The sequence below is a fragment of the Mastigoproctus giganteus genome, chromosome 13 (genome assembly GCF_048544385.1).
Source record: "Mastigoproctus giganteus isolate SK-2022 chromosome 13, ASM4854438v1, whole genome shotgun sequence".
In the NCBI taxonomy this organism is placed as follows: domain Eukaryota; kingdom Metazoa; phylum Arthropoda; class Arachnida; order Uropygi; family Thelyphonidae; genus Mastigoproctus; species Mastigoproctus giganteus.
The window spans coordinates 35,289,156-35,301,863 of record NC_143587.1 but is presented as its reverse complement, the minus strand read 5'-3'; the positions used below and the strand labels follow the sequence as shown (position 1 = coordinate 35,301,863).

General features: G+C 35.8%; 1 protein-coding gene across 2 annotated transcripts in view; it reads left to right on the top strand.

The window, feature by feature from the left end:
- The window catches only part of LOC150075960 (uncharacterized), a 45,661-nt gene that overhangs the window by 16,767 nt on the left and 16,186 nt on the right, over positions 1 to 12,708 (top strand). The window contains exon 1 of one of the 2 annotated variants that reach the window (XM_090387514.1): positions 8,748 to 9,099. The exons of the other annotated variant lie outside the window; for it this stretch is intronic. Coding sequence (XP_090243640.1) covers positions 8,769 to 9,099 — 331 coding nt within the window. The 5' untranslated portion in view covers positions 8,748 to 8,768. Of the gene's footprint in view, positions 1 to 8,747; positions 9,100 to 12,708 lie in introns of those variants that run through there. 2 annotated transcript variants of the gene reach the window in all.

The following is a 12,708-nucleotide window of genomic DNA, read 5'->3' as shown; positions in this document are numbered from 1 at the left end:
GCAGTGCAGAATTGGAATTTGGTGAGTACAATGTGTACAGGAAGGGAGGAGGAGGTTATGCTGTTAGTTAATTAAGAAACACATAAAATCTAAGGAAGTGCATCCAATTGATGTTGGTGGGCAATGCAGTGTTGAGTCTGTTTGGTGTGACATAAGCACTGGAAAAGGAAAAATGAGAGTAGGTGTGTGTTATAGGCCAAATGAATCTGATGAGTATAATGAGCAGTTGTGCAGAGAAATAGAGTGGGCCAGTAAATCAATGTCTTATAATGGGGAATTTTAATTTCCCAGAGATTGACTGGAACTTGTGCATTGGTCACTCGCACACTAGCAAGACTTTTGTGAATTTATTGGATGACTGTTTTCTACGGCAACATGTTCAAGAGGCAACCAGAGGGAGTAATACTCTTGATCTGATTATCAGTAGTGATTATTCATGCATTAAGAATCTGCAGATAAAGGAACCACTGAGTGACAGTGATCACAATGTACTGATGTGGGAATTACTTCAACATGTAACTACCATCAACGTTGGTAACATCATCATCAACTGATGATGCTGTTACCAACGTTGAATTCTGAATGGGAAGCCTTATGGAACTTAATTTTGGAGGCTACTAGGCTTTTCATTCCTACTAAGAAATACTGTTCAAGGTTTAAGCCTAAATGGATGTCAGATGAATTAATGAGGCTCTTGGCAGAGAAGAATCTCTAGGATGCATATAAAGTATCAGGTGACACAGAAGCCTATGATAGATATAAACTGGTCCGTAACCAAGTCACAAAGGAGGTTAGGCAGACTACAAGAAATCTTTGGAAAAGGATGCAAAGAAAAACAACATAGACTTCTTTGGGATGAATCAGATTGGTCCACTTGATATTGATGGTTCAACTGTTAATATCCTGCTCAGGTAGCTAACAAACTGAATGAGTATTTTCAATCTATATTTACACATGAGGAGTTATTCAGTGAGGGGAATGCCAGAGGTGTATTCAACTCTGGCAGTGAGCTAAATGATTTTGTAATAAGCAAGAGCAAAGTAGAGGAGAAATTGTTGAAGTTAAACATAAGGAAGGCACCCTGAGGTGGATGGGATCTATCCCGTTATATTAACAGAGGCAGCAAAGGAAGTAAGGAAACCCTTAGCCATAATTATGAGAGCTTCCTTGGACTGGGGAGATCCCCGTGGACTGAAGTGTGCAAATGTATCACCAATTCACAAAGGGGGTTCAGAAGTGACACAAGTAACTACAGACCTGTTAGTTTAACTTGTGTTCTGGGGAAAATAATGGAATCACTGGTTAAAGAAGCATTGCAGGATCATCTAGACAAGACTGCAGTAATAGTTAAGACACAGCACGAGTTTGTTAAAGTGAGGTCTTGTCTGACCAATCTGATTGGATACTATGATGTGGTCACAAAGGAACCGAATGCCAAAAATAATTTTGAAATCATATACTTGGATTTCAGGAAAGCTTTTGATACTGTTGCACATGGAAGACTGCTGTACAAATTGGAGAGGTATGGCATCAAGGGTAAGCTGCTACAATGGATAAAGGGATGGTTGAGTGGGAGACAACAGAGAGTGGTAATCTACGGACACTGCTCTTCGTGGACATGTTATTAGTGGAGTTCCCCAGGGTTCGGCCCATTGTTGTTTTGTATATTTATCAATGATATTGATGAAGGTATATCAGGTTTAATGTCCAAGTTTGCAGATGATACAAAGGTTGGCAGGGTTGTTAAAGACAATAATGACAGTATGCTACTCCAACTGGATCTAGATAAGTTGGGAAAATGGGCTGAGAAGTGACAACTGGAGTTTAACATTGACAAATGCAAAGTACTGCATGTGGGTAGCAATATCCGAAGAGAAACATACCAACTGTGTGGTACTGCACTGAAGGAAGTGGAAAGTGAAAAAGACCTGGGGGTAATTGTGCAGCCAAATATGAAGTTTGCTGAGCAGTGCAGATGGGCTGCCAGGGCACGTCATGGAGTCTTGTCAATGATATATGAGAATTTTGCTAGCAGGGACAGGGAGGTGATTATCCCATTATACAAGGCAAAAGTCAAGTCACACCTAGAGTACTGTGTACAGGTCTGGAGGCCTCATTTTAGGAAGGATGTAGAGTTGCTAGAACAAGTACAAAGAAGGGCAACAAGATTGGTGAGAGGAACAAAGGAGTGCTATTACCAAGAAAGGCTTAGGTTCTGCAAATTGCAGTGCCTGGAGAGTAGGCACCTGCAAGGTGATCTGATTGAGGTTTATAAGGCCTTGAATGGGTTGAGCAAGCTGAATGTTGATGGGATTCTTCCTCTTGCTCAGACTAAGAACCTGAGGGGGCACAATTTCAAACTGACGAAAGATAGTTGTGGAATAGATGTGCGGAAATTTGCCTTTAGCCAGCGGGTAGTTGATTTGTGGAACCGGCTTCCATCTTTTGTTGTGGAAGCTAATAGCATAAATAAATTTAAGACTGAGCTGGACAGGCATTTGGAACGAATGGAGGGATGAAATGGGAGGTGGGTTTTTTTTTTTTTTTTTTTTTGGCTGATGCTGCATAAGCTTGCATTGTATGCCTCTACTAGTGCTAATGATCGATTAATAACATTGACATTACCCCAGGGGCTCGCATCTTGTGAGTATGGGCTTGGCATACCTGGAGTCCTGAGGTGGATATCATCATTCTTTTTTGGTGATTCTCTCTCTCTCAGGGTACTCAAATTTTTTTTTGGCTGGTGCAGCATAAGCCTCAGGCTTCCTTGCACCATATGGCTTATGCTGCACAAGCAAAAAAAAATTTGAGTTACCCAGACAGACAAAGAGAGAAGAGGGAATCACCAAGAAAGAGAAGAATGATGATATCCAGCTCAGGACCCTGTGTATGCCAAGCCCATACTCACCAGACGTGAGCCCCTTGGGTTAAATAATAATAATATAAATATTGTCACAAAAGGCTGAGTAATAACGTAAGCGTTATTACCCAATCTTTTGTAACAGTATTATTTTTTTCTTTAATTGATCATTTCAACGAGGATACATGATAGATCACAATTTAAAAAATAGAAAGAAAGAAAAAAATCCGAGGAACGTGCCCTTACCGTGTCGTTGTTCTCACAGGTGGCGCCACTTTCTGTGCATTTTAACCGGTAATTGGTTAATCACCAATGAGATGGCCACGCTGCATGTTTATAGTTTGTGTACGATTTCCAGTTTACTCGAATGCAGTAACACTTTAACGGCTTTTATTTTATAGTGTAAAGGTCTTTGCATGTGAAAAATCTACGAAATGATCGATTACTATTCGAGTGTCACTGTTTAGCGGTTTAATAGTATTTTTTTTTTTTTTTTGTTTATAAACCTTTTTCTGGTTTTATGTCCACGTGAAAAAGGTGAGGAATCATCAAGTGGTAATCATGCAGTTTAGTGTCGGGAGTCACGGTCAGTTCGCAAGTCACCGCCAGCTCTAACCTGTCGTGAATCGTATTCTGACGGAGCAGTTCCTACATGACTGAACATGCGCGACACTCACTGTATCTGCCGGTATATATACTGGCAACGTACTCGCTCTAATTTTTTTTTTTTTTTTTTTAATTCCGGGAAAATAGCTATTTTAACGTGTTTTTAGAAAGAATATGTGGATTGTTTCTGTCAATCAGTGTACATCACTTTCCCACGCATGCACCAATTATAAACCGTACTTAATTCTGCAATTCATTCATATAATTATACATTAATATTAGAAATACACCTATGAATCCTAAGATTTCATTGCAAAAAAATAATAAAATGTGTACAAGACAGTTTAATATATATATATATTATATTTTTAATATTAATATATATATTAAACTGTCTAAAAATACGGTAGTACCTTTGTTAAAAACATTTCAAGTGATAATAAACTAAATATATGCAATGAAGATGTGTTATTTTAATTTAATTTTTCTCCATTTCCGGAAGCGAAATCATCAATAATTTTATCCTAATTTATGTTTTGTGCAGTGTGAGTTTCAATGTATATAATTGATATATTGGTTAGTCGTTCTTGTCCACTTATTGATCTAAGGTGATTTTTAAAATTTCTGTGTTTGGATAAGATTTGATAACACAATACACATGAATGAATTGGAGATGTTGCAAAGGGATTATAGATTTTATATTCTACAAAACTGATAAAACATGATTTTTGAAACCTTTCAATTTCTGTTGATATATCTGGCACATTTAAAACTTGGTTGTTTTTTAATGTGAGGTCGGAAGCAGCCTTCTGCAAGTCAGATTTATTAATTAATGCGAGGACTACAGATAAGGGGGAAAAATCAATAAATACTGTATGTAGTACATTGCCAGTATATAGACCAGCAGATACAGTGAGTGATTTGCAAGCTGACAGTGACTCCCAACACCACAGAGTGGACATTCTCATAGGCAATAATGTTAATTCTTTTTTACATGTTAAAGTGCATAGAAAGTGGAGCCACCATTGTATGAACATAGAAACAGGCTGGAACATTGCGAAGAGTTCCTGGAGAATTTTCTACAGTTTTGTAATTGCAATGGACAATATGTTGATCCACTGATTATTAGTATGAGATATTCACAATTTATTATTCCAATACAAAACAAGACACTATTAAAGACGGATGAATAGTGAAATATAAACATAAGTAAAGATTTCGAGAACAATGCAATTATGGTTATAATAGCCATGTGGTAATGTTGAAAAAAGTTTTCTCCTTCCTCAGTTCAAATCCTCCTTTTTCCCCCCCACCTTTTTTTTTTTCTCCTTCTTATACTTTAACTTCATTTCTCCAGTGTAATATGGAAATTTACTTATGTTTTCACATATATATAATAATTTAATAAGTAATGTTTTGAATGGTTTTTATAATATAATGGCCACACAATGGCTAAAATGTAGCCTAGAAGGAGATTAAGATAGTCATGTACCAGTTGCAATAAACATTAATAAATATAGAATTTTGTGTGTGCACTACTGTGTTCAGGTGGGTGATAATAAAAGGTTTCAATACAGTGGGACAGGTGCACTAGTCTCACTTTACTGAAACCTTTTTATTGTCACCTACCTGAACCCAGTAGTGTGTGCATAAAATTCTATATTTATTAATGTTTATTGCAACTGACACACATAACTGTCATCTTAATCTTCTTCTAGGCTGCGTTTTAGCCAAAGTTTGGCCATTATATTTAAAAATATTACTTATTTAACCTTAACTCCATAAATCTACATCTGGTCACTGATTAATCTCAACTCTTGTTATAGGTTGCAATATAATGAATTGAACTCGTTTTGACTTTGGTTTTAATTTTTATTTTCCTTTATTTATTTATTATTCTAGTTCTGGCATCTTATGAAACGAACACTGCTAACCAGAGCCACTAATATTTTTTATTATTTTTTTTTTATACTACACAAAAATACAAATAATCTGGAATCAATGAAAAATTTCAAAGACAATTATATGTGACTGAATTTTGACTTGCTGAGTTATTTTCTTTAACAAAAGTAATTTAGCATTCTTTCATTTAGATCACTATATTATTATTATTATTAGCCATATGGTGCAAGGAAGCCTAAAGCTTATGCTGTACCGGCTAAAAAAAAAATTCAGAAGTTACCCTAAGATGGGGGGGGGAGAAGTAGAAAGGAATCACCAAGAAAGAGAAGAATGATGATATCCAGCTCAGGACCCTGGGTTTGCCAAGTCCATACTCACCAGATGTGAGCCCCTGGGGTTGAGTTTGCATTACAAACCTTGGAAGCAATGTGCAAAAGCCATTTAGAAATAAAAAGGAGAATTGCTATAGCGAAAGCAGCACTTTGGGGGAAAAAAAAATTTTTTTTTGCAAGAAACAAAGAAAAGAGGAAGAGATTCGCCAAAACCTATATATAGAGTATACTGCTGTATGGATTGGAACATGGCCAATAACAGCAACAGACTGGAGAAGAATTGAAGCATTTAAGACGTTTTGCCGGAGAACATTGATGAAAATCAACTGGAGAGACTAAAAGACGAATGAAGAAGACCTCAGAGTAGCTGAGGAACAAAGAAAGATCGAGAAAACCATAATAAAGAGGAAGGTGCGGTTCCTAGGACATCTCTGGAGACACAGTGATTGGATAGTAAGCCTACCAGAAGGATAGCTTGAAGGGAAAAGAAGCAGAGGATGACCAAGAGTCGCACCACTTGATGATGTGCTCTGACTCTCAAAAATGAACTACAAGGAAGCAAAACAAAAAGCCCAAATTTGGGTTGAGTGGAGAAAAAAAGATCTCTATGGCGACAGGGCTTGGCCCTTAGAATGATGATGCATTACAACACAAAACATCACACTTTATAATTGAAATTCTTTTAATTTATGAAGTTTCTCATTACATATGAAAGATTTTTTGTATTATATGTAGTCTTCTGTAAATTGAAATAGTAATATCCAATGCTTTTTTTGTAAAAAAAAAAATAGGTTCCAGTACTCATTCTTTGCTATCAGGCAAAATTGTAAATTGAAAAGATATGAAAAGTACTCTTAAAATAGTTTCCTGATATTGTTACTTTACTAGTAATGTTTTTTGGAATAAGAACAAATTAAGTATATTAACCAGTGGCGGCTTGCGACTCTAATGTATGGGAGTGCTGCTTCTTAAAGTTACATTAAATTGCCTTGGTTATAAGACATATAGACATAGATATTAATAATAATAAGCAGGTTAAAAATACTACAAGACATTAACTGGACATTTACCATTAACAGACTTGGGTAATCTTGAAATTTTATTTTAAAATAAAATCCATTCTTCGGTTTTCATTTGTTGAAAATCGATTAATACTTTTTTGATTCAATTTTGGCGCACTGTTCAAATCGGCACTGCTCACTCCACATTTCCTTTGACTTGCTTTGTCACTGCTAAAAAATGTGTATTGGCAGCCAGCCAACTAGGCATTGACTCAACCATTGAGAGCAAAATGTGGCACTGTCTAGCACACAATTTTGTCTACAGTTAAACTTCAGAAGTTACAATTTCCTATTTTTATTCTTTTATTATTGAAATGATTACTGGAAATAGTTGTTTTCCCATGAACCTTGGGCCTGGATGACCCAGGCTATGTTTAATACTTGTACTGAATAAAGAAATTATTTATTTTATTATTTTTTTTTATTATTATTATTGGAAATAGAGGATGAGTATACTATATGCAGGACCTGTTAATAAAAATATTCATTGCGTTGCATCACTCTTTGCAAAACTTCATATAACTCCGTTGACTACATTTAGATTTGAAAAGCTGGGTATGCTGCAGTTCTGCAGTGCCCATGGAAGAGCCACTCCGATATTAACACAGGTTAAGCAGAAATTTATTATTCAAGTATATTAAAAAAAAATAGGTAAAATAAGTAAAAATAATTTCATAATAAAGTTTTTACAGAATATTCCAATTTTTTATTAAGTTCTCATCCACCACACTATAATCTTACTGTCTGTGTCTGTTGCTGAATGAAATTTCAGAAACAGCCACGAAGCAACATATTTTGTTGGATCGAAACACGTTAGTGGTGGGTCTGCAATTTTAAGAAATAGTAGTGAAGAAATTGCTTTTTGTTATCAACAAAGCTCTGGTTGGGCTGACGATCAGATTCATTTGTGAAAATCCTTGTTCATATTCACTTGATGAAATTGGTATCGTACTCAGAGCATTCATAACGGTGCTAGTACACTGTACCATCCCAAAAAAAAAAGCACTGGTAATATCACATGAACTGTCCTGTAATATATATATAAAAAAAAAGCGCGTTGATTTGTCGTAAAATTAAAAGCAAGACATATGCCCAGTACAAGCAACAAAACTAAATAAATTAATAATAATAGTAATAATAAAGCACTGTGTGACAGTCTTCAATACAATCCTTGATTTCATAAACTGTAAAGATGCTATGGCATGTATTCCTTGCTGTTACTGAGAGATAAACTTTGCTTCCTTGCTAATTCAAATATCAGTATCTTTTTTACAACTCTAGCATTAAATTTCAGGTAATTCTGATACTGGAGTTTTAAGAAAGATACAGATAAAGAAGACTCTGAAACATGTTTATGACTTTCTTGTAGACAGTTCACTAGAATAAAACAAGTGGGAGCTGTCATCTTTTAGAAATATCTATAAATTTAAATTATTTAATTATCCGATAAACTGTTACTTCAATTAACATAAGTACACTTCATATTAATTAATGTAATAAGTTATTAATGAGCTATTCAGTAGATTTTTTTTAACATTTCATTACATATTTCCTGATAATCAATTATGATAAATTACCTTAAATGTTCTTTCGGAAATTGGCGGAATCGCACTCTAGATTTGTTACAAAAGAAACACTTCTTTCTGTCCATGATGTCAGTAGACAACTACACAAATAATTATAATAACAAAAAAGTGCAATGTATATCGAGCTTGCTACACTTATTAACACTAATCAAATCCAAATACAGTAATGGCTTTATTGGCATTGGGTATACACGTTAGTACAGTACTCTGTGGGTTTTGATTGGCACATTAGTTCCATGTTCATACAGTGATGGCACTGGGAGTAATTGAGCAAGTGACCACTCTGTGCCTGACACTAAACTGCGGAATTACCTCATCAAGGTACTAATTGACTGTTAGTGTTTAACATGTGTCCTTTTTTTCTTTCTTTTTTTTTTTTTAAATCTTTTTCAGGTCTCTCAGATATCTTTTTGTATGAAAAATGAATAATGAACATAAAAAGATAGCTAATCGTGAACGACAGAGGCGATATCAGATGAAAAATCGCGAAACTGCCATGGCAGGTAATCGTGAACGGCAGAGGCGATATCGTATAAAAAATCGCGAAACTGTCATGGCAGCTAATCGTGAACAACAAAAGCGATATCGCATGAAATATGGAGAAACTTATAAGGCAGCTAATCGTGAACGACAAAGGCGATATCGAATGAAGAATAAAAAAACTTCTATGAAAGCTAATACTGATCAGCAGAGGCTAGACCGACTTAAGGGTATTGGTTGTCCTCGGCAAGTACTTAGTTGTCCACATCCTAGTAAGTGTTTATATGCAGGAATTCCATTACTGTAATGTTTCTGTAACAAAAAAACTTCATAACATTTATATTTGGCTTATCTTACACATCTTGTTTCCCTTCTCTGTACTCATTCTAGCAATTCTGCATCCTTCCTAAAATACAGGTCCGGAGGCCTCATTTTAGGAAGGATGTAGAGTTGCTAGAATGAGTAAAGAGAAGGGCAACAAGACTGATGAGAGGAATCAAAGGTGTGCTCTTACCAAGAAAGGCTTAATTTCTGCAAATTGTAGAGCGGAGACTAGGCACCTGCAAGGTAATCTGATTGAGGTGTATAAGGCGTGGTTTGAGCAGGCTCAGTGCTGATGGGATTCTTCCTCTTGCTCAGATTACGAACCTGAGGGGCCATAAACTCAAATTGAGGAAAGACGGTTGTAGAATAGATGTGCAGAATGCCTTTAGCCAGCGGGTAGTTAATAGTTGGAACAAACTTCCATCTGCTGTAGTGGAGGTCAACAACTTAATTTCAAGGCAGAACTAGACAAACATTTGAAGTGAATGGATGGGTGAAATGGGAATTTTTTTTTTTTTTTTTTGTGGCTGATGCTGTATAAGCTTGCATCATATGCCTCTAATAATGCTAATCTTAGGACAGTTTCATTCAATGGAAATAAATCTTCTAAACAGATACAGTTTGCTCTGTCTTTTTTTGACTTCTCATTGCAGATGTTGATGGCTGTCTTCCAACTTCTCCACTAATGCTGGTTCCTCAAGTTTCTTTATCCAGTATATTAATGACCTTCCACTGATTAGAAAATGCTGTCCATATTTTTCCTGAGGATAGCACACTGCATTCCACCTTCCAGTTCGAGAAACCTTGCCCTGTGCAAACAGCCAATTTCCCAAATATCTACAACCAATCCCTTAAATGCTGATATCTATGTATTTGCCCAGTGGGCCAAAGAAAACTTAGTTTACTTCAGTCCTGCTAAAACTCGGGCCTGTCTGATTTCCCACAAAAAAGATTCTCCTCCTGTGCTCATCTTTGACTCTCAGATTTCTAGACAAGATCACATATTCTCTGTTGGGGATTACCTTGACTTCTAATATTTCATAGCATAAGCACATCCCAAATATTGCTTCCTCTGCATTGAAAACTGGGTTTCTTTTTCACTCTTCATCTAAATAACTGCCCACTGTACAAAATCTCACATGTGGGAATAATATTCCCCCATGGAATATTATTCCCACATCTGGGGTGATGCCCACAAACCTTTCTCAAACTTCTAGCCTCCATTCAAAAGAAGGCAGTCAAATATAAAATGACCCTTCTCTTACAAAGTCTCTCTGCTCTGGCTCATAAATGTTCAGTTTCTGCTGTGTGCCTTTCCTGTAGATGCTTCTATGGATGTTCTTTATCTCCCCCCCCCACCATTCCCTTCCAAACCAGTCTGAACATGCTGTAACATGTCACATTCATTCACTGCCCAACTATAAATTCACAGAACTAACTTCTCCCCATTTATTCTTTCTGTTTCTCTCATCTGGAAAAACCTTTTTATATATATTTCTCAAAAATTTCAATGTAAGAATTTAAAACCTAAGGTCAACAAGTATCTTCTGTCTTCTCTACCTTCAACCTGTGTGTGTTGTATCAAGTATTCTAGCTTCTAAAACGTTTCATGTTTGGTGTTTTTGTTAAAAAGAAATAATCATTTTGTGGATTTATAACTTTATTTGCATAAATAACAAGTTAATTATTATTACAATAACTCACCAAAGAAAACATCAATGAAACACTGTTTTCTCTTCAGTATTGTTTTAAAGTAATCCATAAAAGGTATAGCAAGTATAATTTAAGCACTTAGCTTAGAGGCTTCCAAAGTGGGTGGTGCTATACCTCAGGGTTTTGCCAAAATTTGGCATTGCACAATATCGTTTTCACTCCAATTTCTTTCACTAGAGGCAGTTGGCTATAAAATGCCATTTGAGTCATTGAACTGCCACAGTACCCCCTGAGGGGGGAAAAGAAATGTTTTTGTATTTATTACTGATTTATATTTATTTCATTTATTGCTAACTTTTGTTTATAACTGATGTTATATAATATAGATGTATTCATAAGTCATTTGGATAAAGCAGCTTGCCACTCTAAAAATATATAGCAAATAACCCATGCTTGTGTATACTCTGCAACACCAACATAGCAGAAGGATGGTAATTTGTGCCAAAGCAAGTTTGGGTCCAGTTTCTAGCCCCAGATGCTTTTGTTAGTGCATATTTGTAATGAATAAGATAAATAATTTATTAAAATAAATAAAAACATACTTTTCAGTTGTTGTCATTGATAAACTTGAAATGATTAATCAGCCCTCTAGCTGATTTAAATATTGTAGACAAGCAATGTTCTAACCAAAAAAAAAAAGTTTATTTTGGCATTGCAAGTGGCTGCTACCCTTTTGCTACATATATTGATATAATTGGTTAATTAAAATACAATTATTGAGTAATGCAATCAAAATTTACCACATTTATTTCTTCATGTGTTTCCTACTGGTGACCGGTGAGCTCCACACCTTTTCTTTCTCTTTGGAAGCTAATAGTTGTAATTGGTTTTAAATGGTCCTGCTCAGTAACACATCTCCCCTCCCCCATTCCCCAATGTTTTTTGGCTTGAAAGAAAGGTTGCATACCATTACAATTAACTTAAAGATAAATAAAAAGGATGCGGTGGCAAATTATTCTTGGCACATACATAAGTGTATCCGTATCAAAAAAGTGTGGAGAGCACTGATTAAGCAAGTGCCTTTAACATAATGTTATCTGGTGAGTATGGGCTTGGCAAACCCAGGGTCCTGAGTTGGATGTCATCATTCTTCTCTTTCTTGGTGATTCCATTCTGCTTTTCTTTCTCTCTCTCTCTCTCTCTCAGGGTAATGTGGGAATTATTATTTTTTTTTTTTTGGCTGGTGCAGCATAAGCCTCAGGCATGTGGCTAATAATAAATAATATTTTTGTATTATATCCACAGGCCAACCCAACTGTGCAGTCGTATGATACAAGAAAGCCCTAGGTTTTTGTTTGCAGCAGCATAAATAAACCACAGCCACTCCCCAATTAATGTAAGGGTTGCGTTACACAGAACTCTACGTAAGTTGGAATTTCCCCCATGCTTGTGCAGCACTTGCAACTGTGCTCACTGAATTGATTGAATCAAAAAAGAAATGTTCAACGAACATGTAAATAGAATTATTTATTGTACTTATTCAATTTTTTATCTCATGCACAGGAAAAATTACAAAAGCGTGCAATTTAAAAATTTCAAAATTATAAAATTACAAAATAAGATGTCAGTAAGTTTTACCTCTCGAGCATTGTTGCCAAAATCGCTGTCTTCAGCTGATAAGTATGCCACTACAGAGGTTGAGGGCTGTGTAGATTTAAGAGGGTCAGCCGCTCAACCTTACGAGAACATATTAATGGATGACTGGACGGCGGCTTTTTTCTTTTCATCGTAGATTTCTTCGTAGGAAGCAAGCATATCATTCACCCCTGTTAACTTTTAAGAATCGTTCTCTGTCAGGATCCATCTTCTCAAACTTTACCATTGCTGATGCAATTTCTTGATAT